The sequence below is a fragment of the Somniosus microcephalus genome, chromosome 2, assembly GCF_052327205.1.
Source record: "Somniosus microcephalus isolate GS21.2 chromosome 2, FLI_Smic_1.0, whole genome shotgun sequence".
NCBI lineage: Eukaryota > Metazoa > Chordata > Chondrichthyes > Squaliformes > Somniosidae > Somniosus > Somniosus microcephalus.
In genome coordinates, this window is record NC_140988.1 from 25,916,203 (window position 1) to 25,933,114 (window position 16,912).

Sequence of the window (16,912 nt, forward strand, 5' to 3'; positions counted from 1 at the left end):
CTCTCTTTAGGTGAAATCCTCAGAGAATTTCCAGAACAAATGTTGATAGAGGGTCGATGCAGTCTTGACAAAGTGTCCCAGAAAGATTCCTGATGTGTTTCAAAAGTCCTCTTCAAACCTCCTGCAGCAAGTGAACAATAAAAGGTGATGTACCTTTAAGTAGCGTTCAAAGTGCTCTGCAATGACTTGTTTACTCCCAATCAGCTAGTCGCTATTAGGAGAGGGTGTTTTGTCAAGCGTTATTTAAGTAGCAATCAGGCCCTTAGCGATCCTCCGGGCGGCCGCAAGCTTCAACTCCTTTACCAAGATGGCGTCTTGTGCTAAACGTGGGCTAAACCAGCGTTGCAGTTCAAGATCCCAGCTTGGCCACCTCAGAGGCCCTTAAGTGCCCAAAATATCCGGGGGAAATTGCCCCCTGTAACTTAAAATAAAGTGGAAGCAGAGTCATCTCTGGAGCACTTCCCATGCCTCTCAGTGGCCAGCTGGCATTTGCATTGGCAAAAGCCTGTAAGCTGGATGGCCACTTGTTCTCATGACCACCATATAGGTAACCTGGGAAGATGAATAAAATTACAGGATTCTTCTTTATATATAATGTACAAAACCATACAAAGACCTGTGCAAAATGATTCAATGTCATTGAATTACTGAGAGCAATGGATATGTGAGTGGATATATTTCAAGGCACTAAATAATTGAGGAGTTCGAATGACATTCTAAGCCACAGCAGTTCATAACAAATCTAATACCTGATATTTGATTCTTGTCATGAAAACACTCCAGGATGCCTGTTATATTTTATAGGTAAATTGAGTTATTTTTCAAGCGGAAAGGCACTTTAGGAAAAATTTAGCCGCTTTTGGAGGAAATAACTTTGCTCAGTAATTCCTGCCAAAATTTCTGATGCAACCATGCAATTGAATTTCACTGACAGAAATTTAGGACAGCCAGTCATACAATGGCTCAAATGATCACAATGGAAGCACCACAGCAAGTACAAAATTACCTCCTCAGCTCCTGGAAGATACATTGCTGAAATACTTCCAACAACAATGATCAGGAAATTTAGCAGAGAATGTGAAAATGTACTTAGAAAACGCTTAAACACTGGCTGGGAGAGGTAATGGCCAGAGTCTTTTGGGGTAATTTTAACTTTCAGTAACAGTATAAAACAGGCGATAACAATTCAGCCACCTGTTATACATCTCTCCAGCTTTACCAGTGGCATCTACCCGTCAAAGTGGAAAATTGCCCAGGTATGACCTGTCCACAAAATGCAGGACAAATCCAATCCGGCCAATTACCGCCCCATCAGTCTACTCTCAATCATCAGCAAAGTGATGGAAGGTGTTGTCTACAGTGCTATCAAGCAGCACTTACTCACCAATAACCTGCTCACTGATGCTCAGTTTGGGTTCAGCCAGCACCACTCAGCTCTAGACCTCATTACAGCCTTAGTCCAAGCATGGACAAAAGAGCTGAACTCCAGAGGTGAGAGTGACTGGACCTGACATCAAGGCAGCATTTGACCGAGTATGGCATCAAGAAGCTCTAGGAAAATTGAAGTCAACAGGAATCAGGGGGCAAACTCTCCACTGGTTGGAGTCATACCGAGCACAAAGGAAGATGGTTGTGGTTGTTGGAGGTCAACCATCTCAATCCCAGGACATTGCTGCAGGAGTTCCTCAGGGCAGTGTCCTAGGCCCAATCATCTTCAGCTGCTTCATCAATGAGCTTCCCTCCATCATCAGGTCAGAAGTGGGGATGTTCGCTGATGGCTGCACAGTGTTCAGTTCCATTCGCAATTCCTCAGATAATGAAGCAGTTGTGCCCGGAAGCAGCAAGACCTGGACAACATCCAGGTTTGACAAGACACATTCACACCACACAAGTGCCAGGCAATGACCATCTCCAACAAGAGAGTCTAACCACATCCCTTTGAAACCCAATGGCATTACCATCGTTGAATCCCACACCATCAACATCCTGGGTGTCACCATTGACCAGAAACATAACTGGGCTAGCCACATAAATACTGTGGCTACAAGAGCAGGTCAGAGGCTAGATATTCTATGGCGAGTGACTCACCTCTTAACTGCCCAAAGCCTTTCCACCACCTACAAGGTACAAGTCAGTAGTGTGAAGGAATACTCTCTACTTGCCTGGATTAGTACAGCTCCAACAACACTCAAGAAGCTTGAAACCATCAGGACAAAGCAGTCCGTTTGATCGGCACCCCAGCCACAACCTTAAACTTTCACTCCCTCCACCACCGGCGTACCATGGCTGCAGTGTGTACCATCTACATGATGCACTGCAGCAACTTGTCAAGGCTTCTTTATGAGCACCTCCCAAACCTGCAACCTCTACCACCTAGAAGAACAAGAGCAGCAGGCGCATGGGAACACCATCACCTCCACGTTCCCCTCCAACTAACGCACCATGCTGACTTTGGCATATATCGCTGTTCCTTCATGGTCATTGGATCTAAATTCTGGAACTCACTACCAAACAGCACTGTGGGAGTACCTTCACCTCATAGACTGCAGCAGTTCAAGAAGGCGGCTCGCCACCATCTTCTGAAGGGAAATTAGGAATGGGCAATAAATGCTGGCCTTGCCAGCGATGCCCACATCCCATGAATGAATAAAAAAGTGTGAAGATCCTGAAGTTGGATGGATGTCCTCCCAACTTGAATAGTTTCTTCTCTTTGCAAATAGAATGGGCCTTTCTGGCTTAGCCACAAGGTAAATGCATCATCTTCACCACTAGTATCATCTACACCAGAAACTCCGATTCCATATACCAGCATGGTTTCAAATGAACCTTCAGCAAAGCCAATGGTTTGTTTACCCATACATAAGCATGCAACTGGCACAGAGGAAATAGCACTGTCAGTTAATGAAGGACTTACATGAATAAGTAGATGTTCAATCCAAAACTGTAACGAATAAGCAATTAATTTGCTTGCCTCAGTGATCAATAAACACTTCACACAGTCTCTGGTTCTGGGCGCTTGGCAGACCTTCCTTTTTGGCCATGAACTGAGTGAGATGAGAAAAACCCAGAGGCAGACGCACAGACAGTCAGTTCCAGCAAAGGCTGCCAGGTCACCCACATTTTTAAAGAGAAAGCTTAAGATTAAGAGGCCAGAAATGCTGAAGGACAGTTAGAAGTCACCTTATTTAAGTCAAATAAGATGACCCACTGATGTGGGGAAGCATGGTTGTATTCTTTATTTTGTATTATTATGTAAAGATATGATTAATTGCATTAGGAGAGTCCAATCATAACTGTTTGGTATGCTCATTTTACTGTGAAATGAAGCACCTAATCAGTTTGTATCAGGTCTCATCTTACTCAGTGTGTTCATAATCCACCTTGGGAAAGATTGGAGAGGCACTTAAAGGCATGTGTAAAAGACACAAATATCAGTACTGGTAACAAGGGGTTACTATTGTTACACCCTTTGGTTACACTATTGTGCAAGTAGATATAGTGCAGCGTGAGTCAACTCCCATAAAACATAAGAACACAAGAAATAGGAGCAGGAATAGGCCATTTGGCCCCTCGAGCCTGCTCCGCCATTTAATGAGATCATGGCTGATCTGATCTTGGGCTCAGCTCCATTTCCCTGCCCGCTCCCCATAACCCTTCACTCCCTTATTGTTCAAAAATCTGTCTATCTCCACCTTAAATATATTCAATGACCCGGCCTCCACAGCTCTCTGGGGTAGAAGATTCCAAAGATTCACGACCCTCTGAGAGAAGAAATTCCTCCTCGTCTCAGTTTTAAATGGGCGACCCCTTATTCTGAAACTATGCCCCCTAGTTCTAGATTCCCCCATGAGGGGAAACATCTTCTCTGCATCTACCTTGTCGAGCCCCCTCAGTATCTTATATGTTTCAATAAGATCACCTCTCATTCTTCTAAACTCCAATGAGTATAGGCCCAACCTGCTCAACCTTTCCTCATAAGTCAACCCCTTCATCTCAGGAATCAACCTCGTGAACCTTCTCTGAACTGCCTCCAATGCAAGTATATCCCTCCTTAAATAAGGAGACCAAAACTGTACACAGTACTCCAGGTGTGGTCTCACCAATACCCTGTATAGTTGTAGCAGGACTTCCCTGCGTTTATACTCCAACCCCCTTGCAATAAAGGCCAACATTACATTTGCCTTCCTGATTACTTGCTGTACCTGCATGCTAACTTTTTGTGTTTCATGTACAAGGACCCCCAGGTCCCTCAGTACTGCCGCATTTTATAATATCTCTCCATTTAAATAATAATTTGTTTTTTTATTTTTCTTACCAAAGTGGATAGCTTCACACTTTCCCACATTATACTCCATCTGCCAAATGTTTGCCCACTCACTTAGCCTGTCTATATCCCTTTGCAGATTCTCTGTGTCCTCTTCACAACTTGCTTTCCCACCTATCTTTGTATCATCAGCAATTTGGCTACATTACACTCGATCCCTTCATCCAAGTCATTAATATAGATTGTAAATCGTTGAGGCCCCAGCACTGATCCCTGTGGCACCCCACTAGTAACAGTTTGCCAACTGGAAAATGACCCATTTATCCCGACTCTCTGTTTTATGTTAGTTAGCCAATCCTCTATCCATGCTAATATATTACCCCCAACCCCGTGAGCTCTTATCTTATGCAGTAACCTTTTATGTGGCACCTTATCGAATGCCTTCTGGAAATCCAAATACACCACATCCACTGGTTCCCCTTTATCCACCCTGCTCGTTACATCCTCAAAGAACTCCAGCAAATTTGTCAAACATTATTTCCCTTTCATAAAACCATGCTGACTCTGCTTGACTGTATTATGATTTTCTAAATGTCCTGCTCCTGCTTCCTTAATAATGGACTCCAGGGGGAAAAAATTGAGTCGCGCCCCCTTTGGGGCGCTAACTTCACTGGGGCGCTACTTTTAGCGCCCTGAAAAAATTAGCGCCCTCGCAGCCGAAATTCATCGGTAGCGCCCCAAGAGGGAAACGGGGCACTACTGGAAGCACCCCGCCTCCCTCTCAGGGCGCTTCGTGGGAAAATCGCGGCGCTGCTGTGGTACGTTGTGTCACTGTGTTGCAGGCCTTCCTCCCCTTCTTAAAGGGGAGGGACCTAGCGCAGCATGACCCAGGGCCCAGCTGGGCCACCAGGGATCAGAGTGCCAGCAAAAGAGCCCGACACTCAAGAGAAGTGCCAGGTTCACGGAGCGCAGCCGGCACTCCGCGGGGGTGCTGCTGAGGAGGCTGGGGACGGCAATGGGGGCAGATGCTGGCAGGCGGCCAGCAACAAAAATGGCCGTCCCGGCCGCAGGTAGGCCCCCCTGACCCCGTCGGACATAGCGTCTGCCGGTTAGGGTGGCGATACCGAAGATTGCGGCCGGGGCGTGAGCGAGGTGCAGCGCACGATGATGATGTCATTGCCGGTGGCGCAGGGCCGCAGGGTGCTAGTGGTTACTGCCGCCGCTAACCTCCCGCTGAATTTCGTGGGAGGTGTTGACGGCGCCGCGCCTGGGTGTTAGTTGCTTTGCGCCCCATTAGCGCCCTCTTAGGGTTAGGGTTACTCTCTTAGGGCGCTAACTGGAGGCGCAAAGCAACCGAATTTTTCCCCCCAGCATTTTCCCAATGACAGATGTTAGGCTAACTGGTCGATAATTTCCTGCTTTCTGTCTCCCTTCTTAAATAGGGGTGTTACATTTGCGGTTTTCCAATCCGCTGGGACCTCTCCAGAATCCAGGGAATTTTGAAAGATTGCAACCAATGCATCCACTATCTCTGCAGCCACTTCTTTTAATACAACTAAGATGCTTGGATGCTTACAGGAGTGACTGATGCTACTGAACCCAAAAAACAATTTATAACAGACCTGAATTTGTAGCAGGGCATAACACATGCAGCAGCACCAGCTGATGACTGTGTACCAGGGCAGAAGATGCCTCAAGATCTACATGGAGGACCCAATGTCTACCTGATATATTATGAATATAATGCTTCAGCTGGACATCACCAAAGAAAAACCATTGGCATGAGTCACATCACCCTGCCCCTGATGTTCCAAGATTAATTTCATGGGCTCAAAGTGGCTATCGAGCAGAGAAGCCATTTGCAATGTTGCCCTTAATCTCTGTTACACCATCCCAACAAAAAACTGCAATCCTCCTGATATTTGTCCTTTCCGCAGAGCAGGTGCTCTGTTATTTGCTCCATGGGCCAGAGGGGATTTTACAACAGTCCTTATGGTGTCTCAGTTATCATCTATTGTGGACAACATCCAGTTTGGAGTCCAACAATTCCTGCGTATCAATTTTCCAGTCTGTATTTTTCCATGATGATTGTGAAGTTATTCCAACTCAAAGTAAACATGGACCAGCCCCCAGGCTAGGTGGGAGGAAAAATATCAACCAGGCTTCCCATTCCTCATCACTCTCCTGTGGAAAATGCATTACATGTGCATGCCAGGTGAGAAAAGAATCTGCCTTGACCATGGGCCCCTTCACAGTTAAATAGCCTGCTGCCACGCAGGCCTAGGTTGTCTGATTGTAACATGTACGGTACCCCATTCACTTTAATGGCTTATTGTCGGCATTGCGATTGGAAAACCTCGGCCTCAATTTTTAGGCTCACACGTGAAGAATAGCAATTTGAGTGAGGTAACAGAACACTGCCAGTGTTCATGGAATGATTTCAGCACGAGTCAGTACCTTCAGAAAGTGAGAAATTGAGGGGTAAAACATATTCACAGAACATCATTATTAACTATGTTACAGACAGAAAGGGCAATTTGTCAGCTTTACTAAATAGATTGAAATCAAGTGGTTCACTATTCTTTGGTTCCACATTTTAACCAGATCTAGGACATCATCTTCTGGTGTAGGCTATTGAAGCCCCTGAGGCTCCATTTTCACGGCACTTGTATACTCCTCATTAATTTGCAACTCTATCATCTTTTGTGTTGCAAGGTTCTGCAGCACACAGCAAACTGCAATCTTATTGGGTCAAGTGAGCCATTCAAACATTTCAATCTTTGTTTCATCAGTCCAAAAGTACACTCAGTAGCTGCCTGCGTGATTTTATGGGCAGGGCTACAGTTAATATTTCCACTTGTGAGTTTACTATAGGTATCATGAGCTGCAGTTTTAGTGCATACATTTGATTCCCACGCCTCAATAACTGTCCTCAGTACCCTGCTTGAATAATGTTGTCCCACTTGGATATATAACAATGAAAGAATTGTGGGTGTAGAAATTGGTCCGCACAGCGGCCGTTTTTCGGGAGCTACTCGGACTACTAAGGCCCCAGTATGGCGGGCAGGAAGCGTGCTCATGTTTCTGGCCGAAAGTACACCATTCACCATATTGAGTAAGGACAAACAAGAGGCGTCCTTTACCCATGCCTGAAGGAGGCGTTAGGCCCTTCGCATATACAAATATAAGGGGCCTAACACGCGTTTGAGGTCCCCTCGCCAAGACTAGGTTTGCTCTGAGGCCCTAGGGTTCGACTGCAACAAAAAAGGTAAGTAACTTACCTGAATGTACGCACTCCTGCTTCTCTCGACCCCACATTTTACCCCCCTCCAGGCCCCCAATCACCCCCGCCGGCCTCCTCTCCTGGCACCCCCACCGGTCCTCTCTCCTGAGCCCCAATTGGCTGACACTTCAGTGCAGTACTGAGGGAGTGCTGTACTGTCGGAAGTGCTGTCTTTCGGATGAGACATTAATCTGAGGCTCTGTCTACTCTCTCAGGTGGACGTAAATGATCCCATGGCACTATTTCGAAGCAGAGCAGGGGAGTTATCCCCGGTATCCGGGCCAATATCTATCCCTCAACCAACATCACTAAAACAGATTATCATATTGCTGTTTGTGGGAGCTTGCTGTGTGCAAATTGGCTGCCGCTTTTCCTACATTACATCAGTGACTACAATCAAAAAGTACTTTATTGGTTGTAAAGTGCTTTGGGACGTCCAGTGGTCATGAAAGGCGCTATATAAATGCAAGTCTTTCTTTCTTTCTTTCAACCCGATCCCTGACCCAGGCACCAATCCTCGGCAACCTTACCCCAGGGCCACTGTGACACTAGCAGGGGCCCAACCTTGTAGTTCTCTTGACTGGTGGGCTCTTCACGCTTCTCCAGGGACATTGAACTGAGGCCCGAGGCCCAATATCTGGAGAGCCTCAGGCCTCACCACTCAGGAGCACGACCTATGCGTCCAAAAACAGTCGTGGACCAATTTCTAGGTCGATATGTGGAGCCAGGAAATGTAGCCATAATCAGCATAATATTGTACTGTGCATTGCAAACTACTTGCATGTTACATACAACCTACAGAATTCAGAAAAAAACTGACCTAGCTTAAGGGAAACAGACAGCAACAAAAATGCTGACTGCTCAAAAACAACCCTGAATATAGACCTTATGAAATGTGAAAACAAAAGAGATACACTGAAAGAGTGGTGGGACATATGCTTGTCGTAAATTATGCGGAAGGTGTACCCAATGTTCAATCATTTTTGTTACAGGGAAAGAAAAAGCAAATTACAGTAAAGCACAGTTTACAACAGTGCTGGATGTAGAAATACCTATGTCTGCTATTTTAACAGAGATGTTAACCCCTTTAAAATAAACTGGTTAAAGTCTCCATCAAAATAATAGAGAGAAATTGTGCCAACTATTTGTCCATTGTTATCGCCAACAGTAATATGACAATATTACCTCCAACAGTAATGCAACTGTATTACTATCACCATTAACATTATTACTGCTAACATTAATATAAATTTACTGTCAACAGTAATGTAACAACAGTATTATTGCCAACAGTAACATAATAACAATTAACTGCCAGTGGTAATTTAACAACAGTATTACTGCCAATAGTAATATAACAACATAAAAGTGTTTTAAAACACTCTATCTGGCTGCAGAAATATTAATTGGAATTGCTTCTTTGCACCCTCATGGAATCTCGACTTATGAGTTTGCAAATTTCCTGGAGAATCACTCAGCCCATGTCAGCCACTGACTCAGTAAACACGCACTCTGCTGAATCAATGAGGTTAGGCACCAATTTTGGCCCTAGGTTCTGCTGACAACATAAGAAAACATGGAAGAAGAAGAAGAAGCCATTTGGGTTATTAAGCCCATTATTTCACAGACCATGTGCAATCTATTCTAAAATAGAGTCTATCCAACTTATTTCAACTCCTGATAGAGTTCTGCAAAAACCTCTCCTTGATCTCGAGAAGGTCATGCAAAACTACAATATCTATCTGAATTTATAACATTCATTAACAACCCTCGGTGGCTGTTTTCCACAAACTATATTTTCAAGATTCCAACAGGACAAAAGCCATTGCATTCCATGAAACACATACCCACTTTTAAGTATAATTATTTCTATAACTTTTAATCCTCTTCCTAACCAGAAGTTGGTATCACACTATCTTAAGGAGTTAATTAACTACTGTTGCTGGGAGTTTGCTCTTCATATCTATTACTGCAGAAAAAGTTCAGTTCTGTAAATTTCTCTTTGTAACTTAGAGCCCTAAGTCCCATAATCATCCATGTTACTCTGCTTTGATACTTCGCCAATGCACCAGTATCCTTTCAAAAATAAGGCATTCGCAACAGCACGCAATATAAGCAGCCTCATCAGTGATCTATACAGTGTTCATGTTACATTTCTAATTTCTCCCCAATACATCTTTCTTGTGCAAATACCAAAGTCAGTTTCAATAGGCATGTGCACACTTCCAAGTAATTAAAACTTGACTGTATGTGTATAATATCTGCAACTGCATTGCTGGAGGGCAAACAATGCACCCTTTTACATTGGAGGGAGGGAAGGAGGGAGGGAGAGAGGGAGGGAGGGAGGGAGACAGACAGAAAGAATGAAAGAAAGAATGAACTTGCATTTATATAGCACATTTCATGTCCTCAAGATGTCCCAAAGCACTTCACAGCCAATTAAGTACTTTTGTAACATAGGCAAACATTGCAGGCAATTTTTGCACAGCAAGGTCCTACAAACAGCAATGACATAAATGGCCAATTAATCTGTTTTTGCTGGTGTTGGTTGAGTGATAAAGGTTGACCAGGACACTATGAGATCTCCCTTGCTCTTCTTCAAGTAGTGCCATGGGATCTTTTACATCTATCCGAGAGGGAAGATGGGGGTTTTGGTTTAGCATCTTATCCAAAAGACATTTCCAACATAGCAGCACTCCCTCATTACTCCATTGGAGTATCATTCTAGAAATAATATAGATTGCTTTGACCTGCTTGAAAAACACCACGCTGACAGACTGTGTGGTTCAGACTAAACTACTAATTAGGTTTATTAAGAAGTAAGATTAGAAAGCAATACATTACTTAACTTTAACAGGTAAATCTATCTGTTCTCCAAGTGCAGCGTAAAAAATCATTTTGAGATTCTTGGAGTTCTTTTATCTTTAACTAAGGTTATAAGCCACTCATAGGCTCTAAGTATGGAACATAGGAACAGGAGTAGGTCATTCAGCCCCTCGAGCCTGTTCCGCCATTCAACGAGATCATGACTGATCTGATCTGTATGGAGTTCCAGCTCTTTCCTCCAATGTGGAACTAAATGGTTGAATCATGAACAGAAACAATTGTTGGCTGCTGTCACATTTATCACTAGCTCCAAGCATCTTGCGAGTATAGAATTGCCAAGCTAAATCAGAACAAAGAGTCAATGATGGAATGGCTTGCATACCATGCTAATTGGATGCAACATGTGTCTGCTTTAACTAGAAGATGTTGGCCCAGAATTTTCTGGAGCGGTGCATCACTTCTCTTCTCTTCTCTCCTCTCCTCCCTTCCTCTTCTCTCCTCCCTTCAAGATTACAGCAGCTTGACTTAGCAGGAGAAACTTTGATCAGACAGTAATCACAATTAGCTCATGTCTACTAATTTGCATTCTTTGACACCTGTCGGATAGAAATTCCCAAAATGAAACGTCCATTGTTCTGCAAAGAATGCGTAAGTTGGTTAGCGTTCAAAGAATTACTGAGCATCAAACCTTTGCATCCCAAGCTCCAAAAGCAATAGATTCCCCCAGGAAACAGCTGGTTTAAGTCCATTTTAAAAATCCAGGACATGGACCTAATTTAAAATGTGATTTATAAATGTCTAATACCAGTGGATAGCCAGTGGCACTGCTCACCTTGAGTCAGAGGAGTGTTTATTTTATCTGTTTCTCTTGTCTTTGTGTTGATGCTTCTTCTCTTTATCTTCTGCATCTTTCTGTGTCATCTTTTACTTTGGGTGGGCAGTGATAGATTGTGGTTCATCAGTGCGGGGGAGGTAAAGCATTTAAAGCACTTACAAAGTATTTGCAGTTGATCCATCCCCTCCCCTGTACTATAATGTACCTTTCCACCCCACAATCACTGCTTTATCTTCTCTCCATCAATTCTACCCCTCCTGCATTCTTTCACAATCATCTTTTTTGCCTTGTCCTCCTTATTCTTTAACACCACAACCACCCTTGTCACCCCTACCTCATTGCTCCTTGTTATATGGCCAATATTTATCCCTCACCCATCATCACTTAAAAAAGCCGCTGGCCCCGGAGTAAGTTTCCAACAAAGATCTTGCGATCTCTGTGGCGAGAAGTTTGGCTTTTCCGACGTGCGGTTGAAATCAGCGTAGTTTAGTGGGAATCCCATTGCGCGAGCTGCTGTGATGTCAACAAGCTGTCTAAGCGGCCAATTACATTGCAGAATTCTCACAGGCAGGGAACCAGGAAATAGAAAACACTAATAGTCAATCACTTTTTAAAAAATTTACAGAGAGCGAAATAAGGTTTTGGACATACACATTGGGTTAAGGTAGAAGCTGAAATATCACGAATAAACTTTAAATAAAAATCATTTTAAAATTAATTTTAAAATCTAATAATTTTTAACTTCATGGAAAAATTTGACATTCCACCAATATAAAATTAGTTTTTAAGGGCCAGAACGGTTGTTGATCAGTAGTTATTACTCAGATCGCTGTTAAAAAACCCAGTTACATTTGAATGGGTCTAACTTTTTATGGGGTTTCTAACAGTGATATTTGTTCAGAAAAGGGGAAGTTTTCATCAGATCAGTGATTTCATTGATTGCCGGCTTGGGGGGGGGGGGGGTGGTGGGGAGGCGGGGTGGGGGGCGAGGCACAGCGCAGCCAGTGTCGGAGCAGTGAATGACAGACCGCAACTTCAGGATTTCCACGTTAGGCTGCGCGTGCACTAAATCCTGAAGTTGCGGTCAGTTTCAAAGGCGAAATGACGGCGAACGCCGCCAGTTTGCCGTCATCAAGACCGCAAGTTCCGGGCCAACAAGTTTAAATTGGCAGCTTCCGTTATAAATGTGGCCATAGAGTTTATAATGGAAAAGATTGACACAAAAGTGCGACAAAAAGGTGACAACACAGAATGAGGTTTTACAGACTGGAAGTGCATGCAGATGTAAGATTTGCAATATTTTGTATAGATAGATATAGTTGTAGGTATAGAGAGCTAGATGGAGATTCTTGAAACAGGATAGATTTTCAGTTCCATCAGTTAGAAAACTTACAACTTATAATCATATGCCCTTAAGATGTTTCCAAGAATTTGATTATCACTGTTGTATATTGAGTGGTATTTTCAATGAACAACTATCACACCCAAATTCTTTTTAATCTTTGCTGAAGACCACTTCATTATGCACATACATCGCATCTTCCTATGTGCACTAACTTATATTTATATCCACATTAAAATCCATCAGCTATTGATTAGCCGATCCACTTAATTTGTCCAGATATTTTGAATACTATAAATCCGTTTTATACTGGGCACCTGGCCACAAAGCTTAATGTCATCTGCAGATTTGATTTTACAAAAGAAAATCGAACTTGCATTTCTATGGTATCTTAAGGATGTCCCAAAGTGCCGCACAGCCAAACAAGTACACGTGAAGTGTAGTCACTGCTATACTGTAGACAAACACAGCAACCAATTTGCACACAGCAAAGTCCCACAAACAGCAATGAGAAAATAACCAGATAATCTGTTTTTTTGTGATGTTGGTTGAGGGATAAATGTTGTCAGGGCACTGGGAGAGGTCCGCTGCTCTTCTTCGAATAGTGACATTGGGATCTCTTATGTCCAGCTGAGAGGGCATCCAAAAGTCAGCATCGCTGCCAGTGCAGCACTCCCTCAGTGCTACACTGAAGTGTCAACTTAGATTATGTGCTCAAGTCTCCTTCTCTATATCCCTTATGCTTAGTGCAGATCAGTCACTTCTCAATGGAGGTTCCTCTAGCTGTCAGTCAATTGGTAATTAAATACTGGCACTGAGAACCAAGAAAGTGGGAGTAAAAACAAAACAAAACTGGTAAACATTAATAAACAAACACTCAGCTCCCTAAGCTTGGGAATTCCCTCCCATAACCACCCTACCTCCTTTAAGATGCTTCTTAAAATCCACCTGTCCTAATATCTTCTTATGTGGCTGGATGTAAAATTTTGTTTGATAATCGCTCCTGTGAAGGGCCTTGGGATGTTTTACTGCTCTAAAGTATAAATGCCAGTTGTTGTTGTCTGTTTTGACCTAGGAAACTAGGAAAGAATTGATTGGATAATGCACAGGAGGGTCTATTGATACAAAAGCAAAATACTGCAGATGTTGGAAATCTGAAATAAAAACAGAAAATGCTGGAAATACTCAGCAGGTCAGGCAGCATCTGTGGAGAGAGAGAGAGAAACAGAGTTAACGTTTCAGGTCGAGGACCTTTCGTCAGAACTGGAAAAAGTTAGAGGTGTAACAGATTTTAAGCAAGTGCAGGGGCAGGGAAAGGGGGGAGGGGGGCAGGGAAAGGGGGGAGGGGAGGAAGGAACAAAAGGGAAGGTCTGTGATAGGGTGGAAGGCAGGGGAGATTAAATGACAAAAGGTATGATGGCGCAAGGCAAAAGGAGATGGTAATGGGACAAGTAAAGAAACAAAAGATAAGTCTAGAAGAGATGTAAATGGGAACGGCAGCAGCTGCCTTGTGAGAAAATGGGTCTATTGATAGTCTTTGTTAAAATTAAACATCCTCAGAAAAGGACAAACCAAAGCTTTTAAAAAAATAAAAGCTGCTGTTTTTTCTCTAACCCCTCACCCCCATTCTGATGCAGTCTGGTGCAGCAGGAAGATGGTCTAGTGTCCCTTTAAAGGTTGGATCGCCTGCTGTTTCCAGAGCCGAGACCGCGGCTGCGTCACCACAGACGAGGCTTGAAAATGAAAACATTCTCCAAACTCGATCAATGACTTTACTGCATCCTAGGTAGCGCTTCTTGGGCTCGCTTTTTTGTTCCGCCATTTTTCTATCTGAGGAGGTTTTCTCGAAAGAAGACAATTTTAAAAAAAGCCAACACAAATATTTTTTTTAAACAATCTATCAGGTAAGCGAGGTCCTTTATTTCAGTTTATATTGCAGTATAATTACAGGAGAGGGACTTTGCAAACCCGCCTGTTGTGAAGCGAACGATGTGCATCAGTCTCCACCTCGACAACACAGAACCCTGATATTAGGGGATTTCTTTTATAAAGCGGCATTGTTCTGTGTGATTTTTGGGGGTCTTATTTCTATGCACCACAAATGTGATTGTAACGTTTGATTTTTTTTTAATGGTTTTATTCATTCGAATTATTTTGAAGGGCAGGGTTAACAAAACGCAGTTGACATTTCGTGCATTTTTCCTACTTGCGTTGCATGTGTCTGAAACTGGGACCAGCAGGTTGTGTAAATCGTTTTCTTAATTTACATTTTTTTAAAAACAGATTTGAACAGCTTCACGGTTGTGCCGCAATTCCACAGTTTTACAATGCGTCAAATTAAACTCCGAATTTTTTATGCAGGAATTGCTGGGGGTTTGACCGAACAAAAGTGGTCTGCTTGTTCCCTGGGTACTGAAGCAAATGGGACTGGTTTGTGATTTAAACCTCGCCTTTAGGACCTTTCATTCGAATAACCCAATTGTGTAGCTGGAAAAATCAAAATGGGAAAAAAAGGGCACCAAAAATCTGCATGGGAATCTCCTGAGTGTTATGGTGATGGTACTGAATTCTGACAGGAGCTTGCTGATTCCAGACCTGCTTCTCTAAAGCCCCATCTGCTTCATTGATTTTTTTTCCAGCTCTGAATAAAGAAATCCCCCCTCGGCAATAGCCCGTCCTCTGCAGCCATGGTGAAGTTGGGAAACAATCTGACTGACAAGAGCAATGGGAAGGCTGCAACCACCGAAGATGGTTTTGACACCATTCCCCTCATCACACCACTGGATGTCAACCAGCTCCAGTTCCCAGCTCCTGACAAGGTAAGCGTAACAGAAAAATAAAGGCAGGGAATGCAGGAAAAATACAGTGCTCAACATCTGTACAGTGAAAAGATGGGTGTAGACCCTTCATCAGTAAGGGAACCAGGGCTCTGGGGGTGGATTAGTGGAGTCCATGGCATGTCTGCTTTTACAGATAGAGGATCACACTATCTTTCACAGAAACAGGATGGCCACTAGCCTAAATTACCAGATCTTGCAGAACATTTTCTTTTTCTTTTAATGTTTGTAAGATGCCAAGCAGTGCTGTTTTCAGCACTGGGGAGGAACGGCCATGTGTTATTTTCACTCTATTGACATTTTTGTGACTCATTTTTAATCAAAGTACATCAGTACTCATTGCCCCAATCAATTTGGCATTACTATTTTGGGCTGAAAGCAATTGAAGGGATATAGGATTTCAAAAGCCAGGTGGAGTGTGTTCTGAGTATTAATGCCACAGATGTGGGCTAGAGTCTTGAGCATTACGGCTGGTGGTTGCATGACGTAGTTTACATTGTGGATCATATATATTAGTTTCGAGAAGATCCGTCACACTTTATATTACACAACAACAAATCACAACTGAATGTATACTTTTAAAAAAAAATATCGAAGTGAAAACAAGCCGATTATTTATTTTCTGGTCTTCCTGACCTTGAGACAATTGGGTATGTTCCCAAGAAGAGAAGCCAACCAGCTGGCAACTTGCAGAACCTTCAAAAAAATCAAAATTAGCTTCTAATTGGCCTATTTAGACTAATTCATTACATCGAGTACTTCAGCAGTGGCCTTAAAGAGACAGGCCAGGTTAGCAGGTAAAATCACAATGACTTCAGACTACGCATGAGCAATGTCATGGGTGACCAGCCAGTAGTAATATATTTTCTAACTCGTGTACAGTATCAGTTGAAGTGTTTACTTACCAAAAATGTTGTACAGGGAGTATCCTGTATAGCTAGTTAGATGCAGAGTATTTTGTGAGAACTCTAACTATATTGGTGAAAGTAGTAGATGGACGTGGCTTATGGGAAACTGTACAGTTGATGGAAAAGGCAAGACGTGTGCGTTATTTAGTTTATTTATTTCACCAACCATACCTTCAAGCTCTTGGGTTGTTCAAATTATGATGTCTGTTCATGTTTTGCAGTTTCAGCAGCCATGCAGATATTTGCAGCCATGGAGTAGGGATCCCAGGTTTGATTTCTTCTAATTTGATGAGCGTCCAATCTTAGCCACGGGCATTTGCTTCCCCACAGGCAAGGAGGGGAAACAATCAGCAGATGAGGCATCCCCAGAGCCAAAGGCTGGCACTCTTTTGTGACTGCCAACGTGACTCTGGACCAAAGGATTGGGATCATGCCATCTGCCCGTGCTCTCCGCTTCAGCTGCTGCACGAACAAAGCAGAAAAATGGTAGCGCCGAGAGGGAAATACTGTAGATCGGCTGAGTTCTCTTTTTTGAATCACGTAACCAGTATGCATAATGTAAAAACGGGACGCCTAGCACAGTGCAAGTGCACCACTCATAGAAACATAGAAGATAG

General features: G+C 43.3%; 1 protein-coding gene across 1 annotated transcript in view; it reads left to right on the forward strand.

Moving 5' to 3' along the window:
• Positions 1-14,023: 14,023 nt before the first annotated feature.
• The window catches only part of LOC147122616 (neuronal vesicle trafficking-associated protein 1-like), an 82,481-nt gene continuing 79,592 nt past the window's right edge, over positions 14,024-16,912 (forward strand). The window contains exons 1-2 of the mRNA XM_086007858.1: positions 14,024-14,454; positions 15,190-15,369. Of these exons, the coding sequence (XP_085863984.1) occupies positions 15,238-15,369 (132 nt within the window). The 5' untranslated portion in view covers positions 14,024-14,454; positions 15,190-15,237. The remainder of the gene's footprint in view (positions 14,455-15,189; positions 15,370-16,912) is intronic.